We start from the raw sequence: 22,849 nt of genomic DNA, 5'->3' as shown, positions 1-22,849 counted from the left end.
TACTTTTACAAGCACCATAGCGGGACTCTATATATATATATATATATATATATATATATATATATATATATATATATATATATATAGAGCTAGTCTCCTATATTATCTATAGTACCGGAGCTCCGGTACTATAGTCCCGTTTTCGATTTTAGGGTGTTCAAATCAACGATCCACACCGTTAAAACAAATCTAGGATTTTATATTTTTTTTGACATAATTTACTTTATGATCAAACCATTTCAAAATTGTCAATTTTCAATGGCTACTATAGCGAGTTTGAAGTTTAACGGTGTAGAAGAATCTAAATTTCTTCAAATTTTGATAGAAAATACTTTAAAATATCTAGATTAAGTTTAACATTTTTGATCTTGAATTTAAAAGCCCTATACTCAAATTTTAAAGATTATTCAATTTCCACCGTCCATTTTGACATAATTTATTTACTAAGTTAACAATGTCAAAAAAAACTAAAATTTTATTCCTAAAAACTTCATATACCATAGATCATATTTAACGGTGTGGATCGTTAATTTGGACACCCTAAGATCGAAAACAAAACTATAGTATCGAAGCTCCGGTACTATAGATAATAGTAGCCTAATTATATATATATATATATATATATATATATATATATAGAGAGAGAGAGAGAGAGAGAGAGAGAGAGAGAGAGAGAGAGAGAGAGTTGGACTGGGCTACTATCTATTATCTATTACTATATATAAAAGTAGAACCCTTAATGAACCCTATGTGAGAAGCTGACACGTGACTTTCTATATGCTTGCCACGTGTCAAACTCAAATATAGATATTTGGTTACGAATTATTTGAAATTATTGGTTTAATTAATTATTTAAAATTATTGGCGAATTATTTTTTCGCGGTGGAAATAATCTGTTGCAAACTCAAATTTCGTATTGGCAGATAATTAATTATTTAAAATTATTGTTGCGATAATAAGCAATAATCTGTTGCGAATTATTTGAAATGTTAGTTGCGAAAAAAAAAGGTCTAAACTCAAATACATATGTGGCAGTATAATATGTTAAAAATAATAAGGATGAAAATTAATTTAAATAATATGTTAAATACTCTATTGGTTCCGACCAATAATCTAACGTTCAAGACTACAAATGTCTGAGTAAGTATCAGGATATATATAAACATCGAAACTAAACCAGAAATTGCGTATATGGTCAGATAACATGACAACTCAAAATCGCACGTTGGTAGAGTAATCTAATTATTTAAAATTAGTGTTTGCGACATATTCATTCGAAGAATCCCTGTTGTCGAATTATTGAAATCGTATTATAACAATATCCAGATAAAAAAAATGTCGCAAAAGACTCAGAAGTTCCGTATGGCAATTAATTAATTATTTAAAAAATAAAATTATCGTATTAATGAAGAAACACGTTCTGTCAATTAGATTTGCTGTTTTTGACAAGATTATTAAATAACTAAATTAAAAATAGTAAAACATATTATTTAAATCCTATTCATTGTGTTTTTGCATAAAGCCCCTAATGTAATTTCTTGGTAAGAATTATATTTCTATATTTCATATCTATTATTTTTTTTCCCCTGATGCCTGTCTGACGTCACTTACATCCATTGTAACTCTCCTTCTACTCTCATCGGCAACAAATTTTTTTTCTTTATATTTCTTGAAAACAATCATCCATAATAATTTTTGAATTAAAACGATAGTAGCGTAAAACATAATATATGCCCTGCTTATTCTAATTTGTTCAAAATATGAAATTTAGTTGTACCTCATTAAATATCGCTTATAATAATTAATAGTCATTTGCTAAATTTTTCATATCAATATTTAGTTATACTACTATTTCGCACCATCAATAATGTAAAATGTAAATTATTTTGCCTACGAATTCCTATGTTTAGATTAATCAGAGCATCATGAAAGTTTGCATTAATTGACATATTTACTTTCTAGTCCAAAATTTATTTTTCTCCCTTAGCTTGTGTACTTTAATATCACCCCTAATAGATTAATTGTCCATATTTTTATTTGCCGGACTTTCCCATTTTATTTTCCATCCTGTTTTCTGAAAAGTTATAATGAAATTTGTACCACCTATTATGGGCTTTTTTTTATTTTGTTTTAATAATTAATAAAGATTAATTAGAAAATTTTTTGTGGTTATAAAATTACATATGAAAACTTTTTTATGTATTAAATCCTACTATATTATTATGTTAGCCGTGCACGTCATTTTGCTGATAATCTAGTGTGGTAGCAATAATCGACATTGTGATACCGTAAGTTCTTTTAGCCTTGGAACATCAAACAAACTTCTTTACATTTATTTCCTAAGACTCTCAAGATGGATTAAATAAGCTATATGTTCACCCAGTGGAGACCACGTCGAAGACGAGGCGATAAGTGAACACTTCCAATATAAGCTTAAATACTCTTTCGAGATTTCTCAAGACCGAAAGTGATCTATTATATCATGCTTAATAACCCCTGTTAATTTTGCTACGCCAGAGATTTTTGAACAGTCAAGGGTTTTTAAAATCGTAAAAATCTGATAGGCAAAAGAATGTTTTAACTATTTAATAGATTACCACCTAATTTGATATCACTATATATATGATAATAGATTAAATAAGATTATAATAATATATATATATATATATATATATATATACAGGCGCTGCTAGTGCTTCGTCAGGAGCACGGCTCCGTGAGGGCCATTTTCGATGATCTGGAGCTTCTGAATGGACGATCGGCTCGTTAAACTTGATCTAGCGTATTGAGTTTCTATGAAAATAAATTTTACGATTTTTTGCGATATCATTTACCTAGCAATCGAAATGAACTCAAAATCAATTATTTTAAACGGGCTGAAAAATTAAAAATATCCATTAAACAAATGTGAATAGCAGCAAAATTGAACTGCTGATCATCGGAATAAAATACTTAAGCATCTGTTGTAGATGAGAGTGAGGCTGAATAATTTTGTATCAAAATTTCATACTGATTTGAATGGACTTCTATCATTTTCGAACACAATCCTATGTGTATAAATTTGATAATCGAGTCAGTAAATAGTTTCGAAAATCTGCAGTAAAATAAACAAGTTGTAATGGTCATTTTCGAATCAAAGCGCTTTCGGAAATGGCAACTAGGTAACATGAGAATCAAAAAAGTGCGCAGAGAGAGAGTTCTTCTTGAAGAAAACCCTTCAATGAGTTAGGAACGAGAGTTAACGAGCAACCAGACTTCGTTCAAGGTCTAAATCAGGAGGACTCCCTAAACACGATGGGACTCAAAATATCGATAAGTAAAAATTTCCCCCAATAGGCAATCGAAGAAAAAAATACGGCTAATCTGAAGTGTAGTGCAGACTAAAGTGATAGTGTCCACCCTCCTCCACTACCTGGCGAGGATCTCAAAGTCATTATCCCTGTATATTATAAATTGAGTTAGACACTAGCTAGTTCTAATAATTAAAGAAGTACAGAACCTAACCAATTGATATTCAGATCTTACGTTTTAAAAATGACTATGTTCGAAATAAGACTTTTGTAAGACTAACTCTTGATTACTAATAGCCCTTGGATCAAACACTATTCCACCTACCACCACCTACCACCATTTACCACCATCATCTCAACCTCACATCTCTCCATCCAATGGCTAAAAACTCAAAAGCACCACCTTCATGGTGCTTTTGAGAGTATTCTAGCTCAACTCTCGCTCTCTCTCTCTCTCTCTCTCTCTCTCTTTTTATATATATATATATATATATAGAGAGAGAGAGAGAGAGAGAGAGAGAGAGAGAGATGAGCTGGAATGCTATTGATAGCAAACGGGCTCCGTTGCCACCTAATTGTTTTCGATAATGGAGCCTCCAAATCAACGATCGGCACCATTGAACATGATCTATACCACTTGAAGTATGTAGAAATCAAGTTTCAAAATTTTTCAACATCATTGCCCTAATAATTAAAGGGTTTTAAAATCTGTACTTTTAATAGCCGATATGAGATATTTTCTCGTTTAACAGTATAAAGATATCCAAATCAATTGGATTTTTATTAGAAAATTCTTTGAACTATTTGAAATAAGATCTATACTCTTGATCTTGATTGCCAAACTCCTATCATCAGTTTTTAAAGGATATGCATTTTCAGTCATTCATTTTTATGCCTACTTGATGGACAAGAGAACAATATCAGAAAAGCATGAAATTTGGTTTCTACATGCATCAAATGATATAAATCATGTTCAATTGTACTGATCATCGATTTGGGGGCTCCATTATTGAAAACAAATGGGTGGCAACAGAGCCCATTTGCTACCGATAGTATTCCAGCTCAACTCTCTCTCTTTCTCTCTCTCCCTCTCTTTTTATATATATATAGAGAGAGAGAGTAGGGCTACTGTGCTATTAAGAGTACAACAGCCATCATGCTCCTAACTTCCAAACCATCCATCAATTTTGATGGGTGGTTAGAATGTTAAAAGCACTATAACATACCGAACTTCTATAGTTATGAAGTTACGGTGTATATTAGTTTGGAAAGCTTTTCTTGGAGTAGTTTCGGTGAAGTTCGGGTGCATCCGATTGTTTTCGGTGCGAGTTGGACGCAGAAACGGAACTCGAGTAGCTATGTTTAACTTTGGCCTAATCCGGCGAAGCGTGGATGAAACGTTGATCTAAACGCGCTCGAAAATGTGTTTCGGGGTTCTCGGAATGATTAGAAATGCATCGGGGACCCTGGGAGCGAAAACGAAGCAAAACGGAGCGAAATTGAAAAAGGCTGAAATTTGCAGTTTTTCTGGACCTACGGGGTCCAGACCCTAGGGCCAAAGTCCAGACCCCATGCCCGAAAAGTGCCCAGCGTAGAGTGGCATTCTTGTAATATTGTGGTGGGGGTTTGACTTTAAAAAGGGTTTTCTCCCCTTTCTTCTTCTTCCTCAGCCCACCACACACACACACCCCAATGGAGGGAAGAGAATGTAACACACTGGACCTTTGCAAATTACGAGGTTCGAGTGTTTGATGAGTGTTATGAGTTTTTCCAGATATTCTGGAGGGTCGTTGACAGTGTTCCGACCTATGGCTCATATCCCGAGAATTGAGGTTTGAAACTTAGTACCAAAATCCAAAAGGGTGGATTGTTGGTCCTGCTCTCGGGTTAGCCTCAGTCAGGCTGTGTACCGGTACAGCCTTGATGGTTGTACCGGTACAGGATTTGTACCGGTACACCTTGATGGTTGTACCAGTACACTTGAGGTGAATTGCCAACCTGCCACGCCCCGGGGCCCAGCGAAAGCCCGCCAGGCGCGTGTCCAGACCCGCCAAATGTCTAAAATATACAAGGCGTCTACAACAAAGCGATAAATAAAGTAATGAGAGAAGAACATCTAGGAGTATCAGAGCGAAGTACATCTAGATTTCTACAGCAAGAATAGGTGAAAGAAGCCAAAACCACTAAATAAAAGTCATAAGTAATACAATAGATATCCCAAAACAAGCGCTAAAAGAGTACATAGGTGGTCTCTATACATGATACAAAAATCTCTCTCTCCAAAACACAAAAAAAGAGTAACTACCTAAGAGCAAGCAGCTCCCCGCTATCTAGCTAGGCAACACCCTTGCTGCGATCCCATGCCTCCGCCGGTGCCGAAGGCTCTGAAATAAAACCATAAAATAGAGGGCGTGAGAACTATTAATTAATAGTTCCCAATGGGCAATTACTGACTTCAGTGAAAAGCTCCACTAGGCCCAAAAGCTACAAAAAGGGTAAGTACGAGTATAAACAAAAGCGATATATACGACAAGTAAATAAACATGAGTACTTGCTACCACATGAGGTCTCTACTTAGCACGGAATTGCATAAGTAAGAAAGCTATTTTATCATGAAAATGCACGAGTATACAATCACCATAATATCCACAATGTAGTAGTAAAATGTCATTGTTTACTATTCTAGTCAATGTTCACTTATCATGTTAACTATTTAAAGTTAAATCTTGGAAGACCCGCCCGAAGGCTGTCTGACCTGTAGACCCACCCGTAGGCTGTCTGGCCGGTGCCGAGCCTAATGGTCCCGTGGTAGTCAACAGCCCCACTCTAAAAATGAGCCTTGCCCACGGCAATCCACTTCGGCGCCCAATCCCGCACGGTGAATATGTATCGCGATGGCCATCTCCGGAGTGCCGGCTTGTAGGGAGCAGCCTTCACAAGCATGTGTGAATGAGCACAATGGCAAGCAAGCGTAAGATCCGTCTCAAGTCTCAGGTCTGAAGTCTCAAGTCATCATGTCTAAAACATGGAACGTATCAAATGTCTCAAGGGCCTAGTAGATGTCAATAGCCTATCACTATATCTCTATATTGCAGTTTTCCAGTTTGCTGGTTCATGTGCCCCTTCATGACACTTTTGTTCACTAAGTCAAAACATGATAATTATATTCATGAATACATAATTCTGATCATTTTCCTCGCACGAGACATGTAATCAACTCGCAAAGATAAACACTTCCACATGCATGCAGCCTACACATATAGCTCCACTATATAGAGTGAAATTTCTATTATACATAACACATGCATTTTAAGTGTTCTAAAATTTACATAAATTCCATTTAGCATGAATATGCAATCAAATTGACGTTACGACAAGTATAATACACATAGGGGCCGTTTTGCCCTGATTTCATGAAGCCAAGCCCACCACAACTCTTGCGATCCTTCGTTTGCTCCGACAAAGGTGCCCACTAGTCTCCTAACACCCTAAAGATGTAGGAACAAGAGTTAAACGAACCTTACGAACATCCCAAAGCTCAAACATTAACCAACTCTAGCTAAGGTGGAGAAAACTCACCTATAGCGTAGAAATCCTCTAAAAAATTTCAAATGGAAGCCAAATCCCTTCCAAAACAACCTATACCAAGGTTCTAAATCAATCAATAGAGCTCCAAAAGCTTATAATTAAAAAGCCCCAAAAATAAACCCTAAATCTCATTTCTAGGGTTTCATCTAACAAAATCTAGAAAAACATGCATCAAATGAGGAATACATGCTACCAACCTCAAGAGAAGCTCCAAACCAAGCTCAAAGTGCTCTAGGGTTGAAGGTCCTTTCCCCACAAAGCTCCAACAACAAACTCCAAGCCTCCAATGGTGAGAAAAGAGGGAAAGGAAGATGTCCAAGGTCCTCTTGGCTTGCTCTCCTTCCTCTCCTCCTTCTTCTCCTCCTTCCTTTTCCTTCTTCTTCTCTTTCTAGAGTGTAAGAGAGAGTGTGATGGAGAGAAATGAGGAAGAGAGGGAGTGAAAAGGCCAAATAACCCCGCTCAAGTAACAATATCCAGAAAAGCCCCTCAACTAAGCAACCTGTGCACTGCCAGGACTGGGCAATTTTCGGGCAGAGGGACCGGTGTCATGCCCCGGGACCCAGCGAAAGCCCACCCGGCGCGTACCCAGACCCGCCATATGTCTAAAACATATAAGGCGTCTAAGCAAAACGATAAATAAAGCAATAAAAAGAACATCTAGAAGCATCAGAGCAAGTTATATCTAGAAGCTACAATAAGGGTAAGGAATGTAAAAGTAAATCCACTAAGTAAAAACATAAAGTGAAAACAATAGGAATCCCAATACAAAAGCTAAACAAGTACATAGGTGGTCTCTCTATACATGGTACTCAAAATCTCTCTCTCTCCCTAATACAATAAAAGAAAGAGTAAACCACCTAAGCTCAAAAGTAGTTTCCCGCTAACTAGCTGCGCGACTCCCTTGCCGCGATCCCGTGCCTCCGCCGGTGCCGAAGGCTCTGAAATAAAACCATAAAACAGAGGGCGTGAGAACTATTAAATAATAGTTCCCAGTGGGCAATTACTGACTTCAGTGAAATGCGCCACTAGGCCCAAAAGCTACAAAAGAGGGTCAGTACAAGTATAAACGAAAGCGAAATAATGAACAAGTATATAACCATGAGTACTATTCTATCATGATATCTCTACTTAGCATGAACTGCATAAGTAATAAAGCAACTACAACACGTATTCTTGTACACATTCTTGTTGTGAGCCTTGGGCGGACAGGGGAGGTACTGTCCGTTCAGCGTCTATTCGACGTGCCCGAACCGGACCAAATTGGTAGCGGTCTCGGAGCGTGACAGTACATCCTCCCCTACTACAAAAAGTTTCGTCCTTGAAACTTAACGCATACCTAATCCTAAGCATTGAATAAGTAAGGGTAGGATTCCTGCATCACCATCTCCGGCTCCTACGTCGCCTCACGCTCTTCGTGATGACTCCACTGTATTTTTACATAAGGAATGACCCGTCTGCGTAATTCTTTCGTCTCACGAACCAAAATTCGCACCGGTCGTACCTCATATCTCAAATCCTCGCCAAGCTCTAGCGGAGTGAAGTCGATCACGTATGAGGGGTCGAATACGTATCTCCTCAATGCCCAGACATGGAAAACATTATGAATATCGGCCAGTCGTGGGGGTAGAGCAATCCTGCAACAAACTGGTCCAACTCGCTCCAACATCTCAAAAGGGCCTACAAAACGTGGACTGAGCTTTCCACGCACTCCGAATCTGCGTATCCATCTAGACGATGAGACTTTCAAAAACACATGATTTCCAACCTAGAACTCTAAGTCTCGTCTCCCGGTATCGGCGTAACTCCTCTGCCGACTCTGTGCTGTCAAAAGATGTCGTCGTACAGCTTTAACCTTTTCCTCAACCTCTATTAGAATCTCAGGCCCCATGGTCTTCCTTTCACCCACATCACTCCAATGCAAAGGGGATCGACACCTGCATCCATACAACGCTTCAAACGAAGCCATCTGAATGCTTGTTTGATAGCTGTTGTTGTACGCAAACTCAGCCAGTCTCAAATGTCGATGTCACCCTCCTCCAAAGTCCAGGACACATGCTCTCAGCATGTCCTCCAGAGTCTGAATGGTTCTCTCTGACTGACCATCCGTCTGTGGGTGAAATGCTGTGCTGAAATATAACTGTGTACCCAAGGCTGTCTGAAGACTCCTCCAAAAATGCAAAACAAATCTCGGGTCTCGGTCTGATACTATCGAAATCGGCACACCATGCAATCTCACAATCTCATCCAAATATAATTGAGCGAGCCTCTCCCTAGACCAGGTGGTCCGTACTGGTAAGAAGTGAGCAGACTTAGTCAGTCTGTCCACTATCACCGAAATAGCATCGAAACCACCCTGTGCTCTCGGTAACCCCACGACAAAGTCCATCATGATCTGTTCCCATTTCCATTCGGGCACTAGCAGACTCTGAAACTTGCCAGCAGGTACCTAATGCTCTGCCTTTACCTGTTGGCAAGTCAGACATTGAGCTACATATCTGCCAATTTTCTCTTCATTCCATTCTACTAAAAGTGTGTCTTCAAGTCCTTATACATCTTAATTCCACCGGGGTGAACCATATAAGGTGAGTAATGGACTCTCAAAATCTCCTCTCGGATCTCTGAATTCATAGGCACACACAGTCGGTCCCTGTACCGCAGTACTCCCGAACTGTCCATAAAAAAAAGCCTCTGCCTGTCCCCTCTCTAACTGCTCTCGAATCCTCACCAAATGAGGGTCTCCACTCTGTTTCTCCCTGATCCTATCCAACAGAGTGGGCTGCAAGACCATAGACATCAGTCTTGCAGTAGACCCAGGGGACACTATCTTGAGCCTCAACCGCTACAGCTCCTCAAGTAACGGCCTCTGCTGAGTAATCAACATGCTCAAGCTCTGCACTGCCTTCCTGCTCAACGCATCTGCCACCACATTTGCCTTGCCGGGGTGATACTGAATACTAATATCATAGTCCTTCAACAACTCCAACCACCGGCGTTGCTTCAGGTTCAACTCCTTTTGGATAAACAGATACTTGAGACTTTTATGATCCGTGAAAATCTCGCAGTGTTCGCCATAAAAGTAATATCGCCACAACTTCAAAGCAAAGACCACTGCGGCAAGCTCCAAATCATGCGCAGGGTAATTCTTCTCGTAATCCTTCAATTGCCGGAAAGCATAAGCAATTACCCTACTATACTGCATCAGCACACAACCCAAACCACTTTGCGAGGCATCACTGTAAATCACAAATCCTTCCCCCATCACCGGAAGGGCAAGGATAGGAGTCGACATCAACCTCTGTCTCAACTCATCGAAGCTCCTCTGACAATCCCCACTCCAGATGAACATAATTCCCTTTCAAGTCAATCGAGTGAGGGGAGTGGAAAGCTTCGCAAAGCCTTCCACAAACCGACGGTAATATCCTGCCAATCCAAGGAAACTCCTCACCTCGGTAACCGTCGTCGGTCTGGGCCAATCCCGAATAGCATTAATCTTCTTCGGGTCCACTGCTACGCCAACTGTAGAAATCACATGGCCCAAGAAAGAAACTTTCTGAAGCCAGAACTCACACTTCTTCAGTTTAGCATACAACTTCTTCTCTCTCAGAAGTTGTAGCACAATCCTCAAATGCTCCTCATGCTGGGCATCACTACGGGAGTATATCAAGATATCATCAATGAAAATCACTCCAAATCTATCCAATAATGGCTTGAATACTCTATTCATCATATCCATAAATGCGGCAGGAGCATTCGTCAATCCAAAATACATCACAGTGAACTCATAATGCTCGTACCGAGTCCGAAAAGCCGTCTTGGGAACATCCTCGGCCCTCACCCTCAACTGGTGGTAACCTAACTAAAGATCAATATTCGAAAAGACACAAGATCCTTGCAGCTGATCAAACAGATCATCGATGCACGGTAAAGAAAACTTATTCTTAATGGTCACTTTATTCAGCTCTCGATAATCCACACACAATCTGAATGAACCATCCTTCTTCTTTACAAATAACACCGGCGCTCCCCAAAGCGATACACTGGGTCTCACATACCCCTTATCCATCAGATCCTGAAGCTGCGCCTTTAGTTCTCTCAGCTCTGTCAGTGTCATCCGGTAGAGTGCCTTCGAGATTGGTGCAGTTCCATAAACTATATCAATCACAAACTCGATCTCTCTATCCGGCGGCATAGTCGTCAACTCTGGGGGAAAAACATCCGAAAACTTGCGGACTATAGGAATATCCTCGAGTCCCTGCGCAGCCGTAGGCACCTCCACAACAGTCGCCAGAAAAGCGATACAACCTACTCATCAGCTGTCGAGCCCTCGCCGACGAAATCTAAGTAGCAAACAACGTACTCCTGCAACCTCTGTACGTGAACTCCTCCTGGCCTGCCTTGCGGAACGTCACAATCCTCACTCCACAGTCGATCGTAGCATAGTACCGCGCCAACCAATCTATGCCAAGCACAACATCAAAGTCCTGCAGCTGCCCTAAGACCAACAGGTCTACAGGCATAATCCACGAGCCCAACTGCACCGGACATGACCAACATTACTTTACCACCTGCAAAGTATGGTCGGGAATCTGCACCTCTCGTGCATGCAACAACGGCCCTACCTCTAGACCATGCAACAATGCAAATGCTCGGCTAACAAAAGAATGCAATGCATCAGTATCAAATAAGGTACGAGCTCGAATACCAGAAATCAAAATAATACCTGCCACCACCTTGTCGGCTGCCGTAGAGTCCTCCACCTGGGCTGCATAAATCCTGCCACTCGGGGCCTGCAGTAACCGCTCACCCTGCAGCGGCACAGACGCTCTATCCTCCTGGCGGTAACTCGGTGCTGCTCTGTAAGACTGCTGAGGTGCCAGCTGTGCTGACGCCGTCGATGGTGCTGTAGATGCTGCTCGGGGATAAGCTGCCCTCATATGCCCTGGCTGTTCACATCCATAGCATCGGCCCTCTCTCTACTTACACTGTCGAGGCCAGTGCGGTCCCCCACAAATCACACACTGTGGCGTCCCCTGTGACTGCCTCTGCTAACGAGGTCCCCGAGAACGCTAACGCCCCGAAGACCCACGACCCTGGGAGCGTGATCGTGGAGGCCTCGGCGGAAGCCTGCTGCTCAACTGTCCTCCGTCATCTGGAACCGGGCGCTTCCTATCCTCACTCTGCCCCGGCACCTGTACCTGCGCCCGCTCGCGGATCGATACATCACCTCTCTCCACCCATAGAGCCTGCTCAATAGACGCATCCAAGGTCCTCAACCTCCGCGCCTATACCAACCTGAAGATCTCTGGCCTCAAGCCTCGCTCAAACAGATATATTCGGTAGGCCTCGTCTCTCGCTACAAATGAAACATAGTTCAGGAGCCGAGTAAACTCGCGGGTGTACTCCTGAACTGATCGTTCCCCCTGTTGCAGCTTCTTCAGATCCTCTTCAAGTTTCTGCTTCACGCTGTTTAGGAAATACGCCCCGTACAGCATTCCGTAGAGCTCATCCCACCTTATCTGCAATGCTACCAACCCTCGGTCACGCCTCAGCCTCCTCCACCAAGAATGCGCATCCCCAGCCAAGCAGTGCACTCCCAAGTGTACATGATCCCTCTCTAGTATAAATAGATCCACAAATAGCTTCTCCATCGCGCTCACCCAGCCCTCTACAACTCAGGGCTCCGTGTAGCTACCGTCAAAGGTTGGCGGATCAAAATGGTGAAAACGAGCAAACCTTTCAGTCATCTGCTCCTGCTCGGCCTCTGACATCTGCGACACCTCTCCAAAGAATGTAACTCGCGCTGTAGGAACTATCGCTAGTGGGGGTACAGCTACGGCTGGTGCGGCCTCAGGAGTAGTCGGGGGTGGAGCTGACTGCTCTGGTACTCTCGGTGTTGTTCTCTGCTGCAGAGCTAATGTCTCACACATCATCTATAACAATGTCCCCGCTGTCTCGTCGTCTCCGTCCGGGCAGCTAACTGCTCTCTCAGATCCAAGGATGCACTCAGCCCTGCCTGCTTCGGCATCTCAGGGGGTGCGGCACGATCCCGGGTTGGCGGTCGGCCTCGGCATCGATACATAGCTGTAAGAAAACAAAATAAGGATCAGATACAAAACACAATCACTCTCGACCCAATGAAGCGAAAGTCTAGAAGGCGGACCCTATTTCTCCTCAAAATTATGCCTTCTGCAGCCGACATAATTTTTCTTGGCCGAAACAGACACTCCTTCGATTACTCACTCCACTCTAGGAGAAGTTAAAACAGTTCAATCGCTGACTTTCGCGATAAATCACGCCTCTCGCGTCTTGCCTTCCTAAGGTTTGCCAAATTTAGGATTCCTAGGTCCCAACAACCTAATGCTAAACTCTGATACCAACTTAATCTGTCACGCCCCGGATTAATCGTTTCCTCGGGCACGTTGACAAATCTGCCGTATACAAAGGAATTTCTCCTGTATATGAAGCGATAGTTGTACCTGTACTTATAATCATACAAAAATACAACTAGTAGTATAGAGCTGCTAAACTGAAAAACATATATATATATATATATATAACATCAGATTCTTTATACATACATAGTCTCCAGATACACAACACTCGCTCCAGCGAGGATCTAACATCAATGTGTATAAGAACCAAAAACTAACACTACCTGTAGCTGGTAAATCTCTAGATCAGCAGCAAAACGAGAAGGGATCTAACTCGCAATTTCCTTTCCACGATCTGTATCCGCAACAGCAGCAGCGGAAGAAAAAGGCTCTGCAAAAAGGATTCAACAACTGGGTGTGAGAACTACTGGAAAAAGAAGTAGTCATCAGTGGATACCGCTACTGACCTCAACGGCTCACCCACTAAGTCTATAGAAGTATACTCAAAATAGTACAGGAAGCTGGAACAAATCTACAGCTATATGCCACTATACTATTACGATTCAACACTAACTATCTGTAGAAGATGCAATCTCTGACCCAATCTCACTAGGGACCGTGAACACACCCGTCCCGCCTGTCGAAACTACACTAACTACCACCACGCTCGGTCGTCAGTGGAGAACAAGTCCAACCAGGACGCAACGACATCAACGCAAAAGCACTAGGCCTGACTCCGGAGTGGCACTCGTGGGCGCTACCCAACCGAGTATGCAAGCATGTCTCTGACGAGCTCAATCAGGTTCTCACAGGCTATAATTAAAGCAGAAGGGTCTAACTGGTCTAACAACCATAATAAACATACCCTCGGCACAATCTGATGCAAAAACAGCAATCTAGGTCCACCGTCAACCACAACGGCACCCAACAATCCGGAACGGTCTAAACACTACTATAAAAATAAACTCGGTATCCCAGCACGAGCGTAAATTCATTCTACACTATTCTGGATATCCACTGCCTACAAACTGCGGCAATACAAACAAACTACAGCTCCTAAAGCTAAATCTGGTAGTTTCAGAAAATGACAGTGTAGAACCGACAGTTTTCTCCTAAGTCAAATCCAAGTTCAATATGTATAATAAAACTAGCATATAAAGCTCCAATTCAGATTTCATTTAAGAACAATGCAAATCTACGAATTGAGCTACTAACATGGTATATGAAGCTAAATACACATGCTGTCAACTCCGGCTTAGGAGGAAATCCATCGATTTCGGTAAACATTAACCCACATCGAAATACTAATCCACGACGGCGAGAAGTTAGAAGAAGAGGAACCACGCGCTCGCCCGGTCTCCAATCGGTACTACAACGACGTACGCACGCTCGGACGGCTTCTCGGCGCAACGTCGACGTCGATCCGAATTCCATCCGAGGTCTCCACCTTGCTCACGGTCAAGGACTAGAGAGAGAGAGAGCACAGCAGAAAAAAATCCCTTCTCTACCTCTCTACACGTATAAGAAGAGGTAGGGGATAAGGGTGATAACAACGAGGTAGCAAAAGACCAAACAGCCCCTTACCTACCCTGAAGTACCGGTACCAGGCCAATGCCGTACCGGTACCCTGCATCAGCCTTCGCAACCCGAGAGCAGCAATTCGCGGATTACGATGGGGAACCGGTACGCCCCTGGGTAGTACCGGTACGCAATGCAGTAAACCTGCAATTTGCAGATTTTAAATGCTAAATTCCTGCTCTCACGTCACACTGAATCCGTTTTGCGTCTATTTCACGCCAAAACGATTCGGACTTGTCTTGACACTCTCCAGATATGTCGATGAGCTTCAGATGCTGAAATCTCACAACTGCAGAATACCAGGGATACTACACCCTCTTTTCTTGAAACTAGCATTCTCGAAAAAGGTTTTGAAACCCTACCACGCAGTGCAGATGGCAAGGTTTAAAAACCTTTTTTTTTCCCTCTAAAATTAATAAATAACTAGTATAGAGACTCGCGCGACGCAGCGGGTAGATAATAGAAACAAAATTTAAAAATTTTAATAAAATTTATTTACATCTTATTGATATATAGGAAAATATACCATATTAAGTACAACCAATTTGCATGACTAAATTCAACTGTTAAAAGAATAAAATTATAGCTAGAACCCACTAATTGATAGAATATTAATATAATGCATGCATTTAAATGTTACACCTTGTATGTAATTAGAGTGGGGGGTGAAGGGTTGGGCGTTGAGAAGAGGAAAATGTGGTTTGATTTATAGTTTTAACATATCACGTGGCAAAAAAAAAATTTATGGTGCATGCAAAAGAGTTACAAAAGAGAGGGAGTGGGAGATTAATGGAGAAGGAAAGTGGATTAACGAATATTAATATGATGCATATAATTAAATATTGCATCTTGCATATAATTACAGGAGTGGGGAGGTGAAGGGTTGGGTGTTGAGAAGAGAAAAAGGTGATTTGATTTAAAGTTGAGTTATGAAAATGAAAGATAACCTGTCATGTGGCAAAAATATTATGGCTTCATATAGATTTATAGATTACAAAAATAAATACAAAAAAAAAATTTAATAAAAATATAAATAAACAATTAAAATATATTAATATTCAAAAATATAAATATTTCGTACCATTATATATCTGCAAATAAGTATATTTATAAATGAAATCTATCAGTATGGCACGCCATACACCAAATCATAATATGCCAACAACACTAACAGAACTCAAAATCTAATCTTAGAAAACATCCACAACTATTGGAATCCAAAGACACAAAAGCTCTGAAAAATTGAACTTAAAATTATTGACGTTTAACGGGAATTGGGAAAGGAGAGGCTGAAATTGACATTTCATTAAACAAATGATGGACTAACAATAAACTTCCAAATTTTCCAAAATAAAAAATTCGATCAATCCTTAAAACATAATATCAGTAGGAAAATTGTACGATAAACCACATGAAAGCTTTTAAGAAACCGATATTATTATTAGAGGTTTGGGACAAAGGAGGATAGGAGACCAAACTAGCATTTCCACAAACAACTAAAGGGCGATAATGCAAGGCACCACAGCACAGCTGGATCAGAATGGAGCTGCAGGCAAAGGGGTTTCCAAAGGGCTTCATCATCAAAACCCAGCCTTTGGGGATTAGCCGACGGGAGGAAGAGAGAACAAGAGAGAACAGAGGTTACTCTGCTTCTGCCGAAAACTCCCATCAAAGGCGCGCGGATGACCATGCCAACCACAAACCATAAACGACACCGCAACCGCAAAACTTCATGCGTTAAAAACTATCAACTGCTTTCCACATGTAGATTATAGTGACCTCTGTATCCTAAACCACAATCAACAGCAAACAGCAGCTGCCCACCAATTTCATCGCTTCTCCAAAGAATTAGCTTCGATAAAATAGTACCATAGCAATCCTTCTCCAAAGAATTACTTTTGATAAAACAGTACCATAGCTATCCTTCTACAAAACCAAAACTCCTAACGCCTTAAAAGATTCACCTCTCCTGGCTTAGCAAGCAATTAATACAGCCCAACAGTTGAGCGCTTCAGAGATACTACAGAAAATCGATAACAGAATGACGGCACAAAATCATTTTCTTTAATTGAAGCTAATAGACACTGACCTAAATAATTAAGACGAGTCTTTAAAAGTAAGTGCGCAACAGTTCAGCAACGATTATAGTAGGGAAAAAACGAAAAAGCCAAAAAGAAGAATAACGCGTAACGATGACAACTTCGACTCAGTAATCTCACTTCCACAGCCATAACCACTTGCTTCTAGAATTCCTCACGTTCTATTCCTTCCAACTTACTTGCCGGCGCTATGCTTCGCTTTCGTGTGAGCTTGAAGAGCATTCTCACTGTTGAATTTCCTGCGATACAAGAGAGCAGTTGATATGGCATTGCCAAAACTTCCACTAATTCATGTAATACGAAAGAGAACAGGAAGGCTAGAGAGAGAGGAGGCCGGAGACGTACTTGGAGCATGACTTGCAAGTGACCGAACCAACAGATTTCGGAGTCTGCTGCTGCTTATTGCTCGCAGGCGTCTTTCCAACTAGTTTGGCCGGATGTGGAGTCGCAACATGCCCACCTACCTTACCATCACCACCTGCTCGTATATTTTTAATATATGAGTTTCACCCATCTGCTATGTATTTAGCACAAGAGGATATAAAACGGCATGTGATGAAACTAAATTACCCCATGACAGACTCCACAATAGTGGCAGAATATTAAGACTGAATGCTCATATTACTGAAGAAGCAGCTTCATTCAAATAAAGAACAAAGTAGATAAGAACCTGTTTTTTGGCCCACCGCTGGGGACGCCAGCTTTGCTTTTTTCCCCGACTTCGAAGCAGGCTCGGCAGGTCTCTTCTTGCTTTCGGCCTATAATAAAAGATCATTAAAAAATATAAATGCAGAATAATGCTTGAAAATAAATAAAGATCAAAGGGTAGGTATGAAATAAGAAGCCCGATGGGAATCAGACCTTTTTAGGGGTCGTTTCCTCCTCTTCTTCATCGGAGCTATCACTATCATCCTCATCATCGCTATCCTCCTCTCCCTCGAGCATGTCCTGCAAACAAAAATACTAGCATATTTAGAGATGCATAGCCCCAGGAAAGCCCACCCCTAGGTAATGCTTGTCAAAAGAATGATTTCCACATCATAACCATCAACTTAAGCAGTATATTACTTGGAAAGTGTCAACTGGTAACTACAAATACTTCGCAAATCTACACAAATATTACAAAACAGAAAAAAGGGTAAATACATGAGCCTTTTCTTCTTCCTATTTAACAAATACCTCATCGCCATCCTCGTCATCGGATGCATCTTCTTCAGACTCGTCATCGTCATCCTCATCATCTGCTTCCTGTTTACTACTAGCCTTGTTTGGTTCCTCTATCTTGACCTTGGTCTTTGCAGCCGAGGCATCAGCCTTTGCAGTATTATTCTTAGCTGCTGCAGGCTTCACCTCTTCCTCCTTTACCATGGGTTTCCCTTAAAAATCAAAAGAAACAATTCCAGCTTTATATTCTACCAATAAAAGCCACCTCGCAACCTAGGAATTAAGAGCAAATCAACATGGCCCTCGTACTATGCCAACCAAGTATCGCATGACACAACCGCTGTGCAACAGCACAGCTCGAAGCACCTTTTCTGTAGACTAGTTTCTTCAACCAAACAAGTTTAGAGTTTCTTTCCAAATTCTTTTTTTCAACTACTATTCATCAGATCAATGATCAAAATGACAACAAAAGCACAATTTGGGGAATTTTGATTTTCCATATTCAAAAGAATTGTTTTCCACTAAACAAAAAATTTTACTAAAATTTGTTGAAATTAGTGACAGCGGTCATTCTTCCTATTTTGCATAAGTTTTGAATTAATTTGGGAGAATTCAGTTCTCTAATTAAGAGACTATTTGGCCTAAATTCTGAAAAAGCGATTTCTGCAAAATTGATTTTGATTTGAAAAATAAATTTTGGTTAAAGGGTGCGGAGTGTTTGATTGGGTGCAATAGAAAAGTGATTTTTCTAAAGAACTTTGATAAAAATATGTGGCAAAATTTTCTTCGTTGCAAATAATATCTGTTTTGCTAAATTTTATTTTAAAATTTTAATTTAAAATTTAAATTTGACTTTAAAATTTTAAAACATTCAATTTAAAATCTGACCAAAATACAAAATTTGAAATTTAAAATTTAAAAGTTTAAAACCATATATTTAAATTTTGAATGTGAAGTTTAGAAATTTAAACATGTTTGAAATTTTTAATTTTACCCTAAATATCAAATTTTAATTAATTTTTTTTTTAAATTAGAATTTGAAATTTAAAATTTAATATTGAATTTGAAATTTAAAACTTAATATCTAAATTTATTTGAAAAACTTAAAAATTTTAAAATTTAAAATTCGATTTCAAAATTGTATATTTAAATTTACTTGAAATTTGAAACCCAAAATACGAAAACCCAGAAACGTGAAACTTGAACCCCAAAACCCCAAAACCCAAAATCCCAAACACTGAAACCTGAAATTAGAAACTTAAAACCTGAAAATTTAAAATTTAAAATCTGTTTTAAATTTATAATTTGAATTTAAAATTTTAAAATTTTGAGTTCAAAATTAGAATCATATTTTAAGATGCAGGTTTTAATTGCCTCCAGTTTTGGGCCTCAATAATCAGAAAAGTAAGAATCATAATCATATTTTAAAAAAGAGAGGTTGCCAAACGTTCTATTAAAGAAAAAAAAAAATCACTTCTGGCCCTAAAAATTACTTTCCAAAATCTAGGCTAAACACCCCCCAATTCTTATCTAAAGAAATCTAGTACTTTCAATGAAATTCTGGATATGTGCATATGTGCAAGCAAGTTGCTTAGACTAGTGCTCAGCAAGCAAGTTTCTTACAACTCACACACTTCTACAACCACTAGTGTAAACTTAAGCAATCGGTTTACGCATTATGTACCTGTATGAACAATACGACAAACTTAGACGATTAAACCATTATTATTTTCAATATAAAGTACCATTTGAGCTCAGGCCTAGAGGAATGTCTTCATCTTCAGAATCAGTATCTGAAAGCAAGAAGAAAGAAACGGCAGAGAATCAGATGATGAAACAACAGTCCTGCTTGGCAAATTAAAAAACACTTAATAACAAAGCGAAGTTACCTCCGAAATCAGAAGGCTTGGAGGAGGACAAAAGAATGGAGTCAAGGAAATCAACTGAGAGGCAAGCAGTTCAAAAAAAGTTCAAAAAAAAGAACAAAACAGCAGGAATTCAAAATTTCATAAAATTGAAAGGATATTCCTCATCGTCGCCAAGAACAGTTTTGTAGCCAAGGAAGTAGACGCTGGCGTTCTTGGAACTGTTAGAGAGTTCGAACTCTTTCTCAAAGACTAAATCATAAGAAATTTGAGGGACTTTGTCTGTGGACAGGGTTCCCAGGACCAGCTTTTGATCGTTGAACTTCACATAGATCGGAACGCTCTCAGATGCCCTGTCCTTCTTAGTTTCCCCTAGTGACGCCTGAATATCATTTAATACGGCAATAATAATAATAATTAGTATAGATGCACCAGCTAAAATGCTCTGCTAGAACACAGCACTTTTGAAAAAAAAAAAAAAAAAAAAAAAAAAAAAAAAAAAAAAAAAAAAAAAAAAAAAAAACAACTCGGTAAAAAATTAAAAAAGAAAAAAAAATCAAAGACCTGCGAAAGATGCAAATATTTGTCGTCTCCGGGGTCGCACTTGACGGTCTCTCCGGGTTTAACTTCAACGCCTGAAGAAGAAAGAGAAAATAATAGAAAACAACAAGAGGAAGAGAAAGAGGAAGAGGAAGAGGAGATGAAACGGGGAATCAAATAGAGAAGAAAAACGTATGATAGAAACTATTGCGACATTGAGTGATAGATCAAATAACACAAAAGAAACACCGGAGGAGTGATAGCAGGAGATGCGAAAAAAGAGGAAGAAGAAGAAGAAAACAAGGAGAGGACTTACCCCAGAACTCCATCACCAACTGGATTAGAGGGGAAGAAAAATTACGCGGCGGCGAGCGGAGAGCGGAGAGCGGCGACCAAGAAAGAGAAAGGGGAAGAGGAAGCGCTCCGGTGCGTGGCGAAAAGCTGCGGGGAGGTTTAGGCCTTCTCTAGGGTTTGGGCTCTGGCCGCCCTTTAAAGAGCACCAGAAAATAGGGTAAACTACGCTAATGGTCCCTAAACTTTGAGTAATATTCGGATTGGTCGCCAAATTCTTTATTTCAACGGGTTAATTACACCAATGGTCCCTAACGTTTACACTATTTATTAATTTGGTCCCCAACTTTTTTTTCATGGCAATCAAGTCCCTAATCTCTTGATTCCATTTCAATTAAGTCCCAGCAGTTAGATAGCTGTTAAAATTGACGTAAACTACCACGTCAGCATCATATCAGCGCCTAGGAGGTGTCGTGTCAACGGATTGCAAAAAAAAAAAGGTTTGGGACCAAATTGAAAAACGATACAAAGGTTGAGGACCAATGGTGTAATTGACCCATTAAATTTATAAATTCAAAAAAAAATTTAATTTAAGATTTAAAATTTTAAATTTAAATTTTGATTTTGGATTCAAATTTAAATTGGAATTGAAATTTCGATTTTGTATTTAATTTTAAATTCAAATTCACATTTGGAATTGTAAATTCTAATTTAATTTCAAACTTCGATTTGAAATTTCAAATTCAAAATGTTAATTTGAATTCAAAGTTTAAATTCAAATTTATAATTGAAATCAAATGTTAAATTCAAATTTAAATTTTGAATTCAAATTTAAAATTTAAAATCAAAATTTTGAATATGATTTTAAATTTAAATTCAAATTTTAAATTTAAATTTCGGTATCAAAACTTTCATTTTAAATGTAAATTGAAATATCAAAATCAAAATCAAAATTTTAAGTTTGAATTCAAATTTTAAATTCAATTAAAAATTTAAATTTAAAATTTGAATTTCAATTCAAAATTTTAATTCAGCTTTAAATTCAAATTCAAAAATTCTAATTTGTTGTCATTTTAAAATTTTAATTGTAATATTATTTTTGAATTTAAATTTAAATTTTAAAATTTTTATTTTTAGGGACTGAAATGAAAAATGTGCAAAGTTTAGGGACCTAAAGTGACATGCAAAAGAATGCCAAATAGACGTTAATGTGGCGATTCCGTTAATTTTAATCATTTTTTTAACGTTTGAGACGTAATTGTAATAAAATTAAGAGACTAAGGACTTAATTGCAAAAAAAAGGTTGGGAACTGAAATAAAAATTGATGCGAAGGTTAGGGACTACCAGTGTTATTTCAACATTTGAGATCATAACTTTCATCGAGGAGATTTCAATTGAGTCCCTAAGCATTAAAGATTATTTTGTATTTCGTCATCAATTTGATTTTTTCAGTTCAGATATTTATTTTTGGGGCAATTGCCTATATACCCCTAAAAAGTTTCTGATTTTTTTATTTACCCCTATCAGAAGGCTAATATTGAAAATGCCTTTTTTATGTTCCAAGTTCTTTCTAATTTACCCCTGCAGTTAAATTCCGTCAGTTAGGTGCTAACAGTTGCCGTTATCCCTGCAAAATTACCATTTTGCCCATTCCAATATACCCTCGTACCGTAACCTACTTTTCTTTTATGCCCTCCATGTAGCCAATACTTTTCTTATTTGCCCTTAAAATATCAAATTCGTTTCCTATTTACCCTCCAACGGTCATTTCAACGGTAACCTTCTTTTCTAACATTATAAAAGCACATCCATGGCTCAAAAATAAGTCAAGCTTACTTCTCCATCTACTAGCTTTTTTTTTTCTCTTATTTGCCTCACTTCTAGCCATAAGAGCCATCTAAGTGAGAGATCTGCATCAACTCCTGACACACAAATTCCTGTGTGCGACTGCGGAAGATCTTGTAGAATATGGGTATCGAAGCAGCCAACAAGCCAAGGACGTCGATTCTACCGTTGCCCAAATTGGGGGGTAAGATAAGCTATTGTATATTCTAACTGTATG

At 39.2% G+C, this 22,849-nt stretch overlaps 1 protein-coding gene across 1 annotated transcript; it reads right to left on the bottom strand.

The window, feature by feature from the left end:
• LOC109706606 (histone deacetylase HDT1-like) lies at positions 16,846 to 20,979 on the bottom strand. The gene is made up of 10 exons (XM_020227549.1): positions 20,812 to 20,979; positions 20,520 to 20,590; positions 20,117 to 20,337; positions 19,980 to 19,996; positions 19,836 to 19,883; positions 18,106 to 18,302; positions 17,788 to 17,874; positions 17,597 to 17,684; positions 17,272 to 17,404; positions 16,846 to 17,165 (listed from the first exon to the last, which is right to left on the bottom strand). The coding sequence occupies exons 1-10, from the start codon at positions 20,822 to 20,824 to the stop codon at positions 17,102 to 17,104; spliced, it is 939 nt and encodes a 312-aa protein (XP_020083138.1). The 5' UTR covers positions 20,825 to 20,979; the 3' UTR covers positions 16,846 to 17,101.

The sequence above is a fragment of the Ananas comosus genome, linkage group 2 (assembly GCF_001540865.1).
Source record: "Ananas comosus cultivar F153 linkage group 2, ASM154086v1, whole genome shotgun sequence".
Taxonomy (NCBI): domain Eukaryota; kingdom Viridiplantae; phylum Streptophyta; class Magnoliopsida; order Poales; family Bromeliaceae; genus Ananas; species Ananas comosus.
The sequence above is the reverse complement of the archived record's forward strand: the minus strand, read 5'-3'. Positions and strand labels throughout refer to the sequence as shown.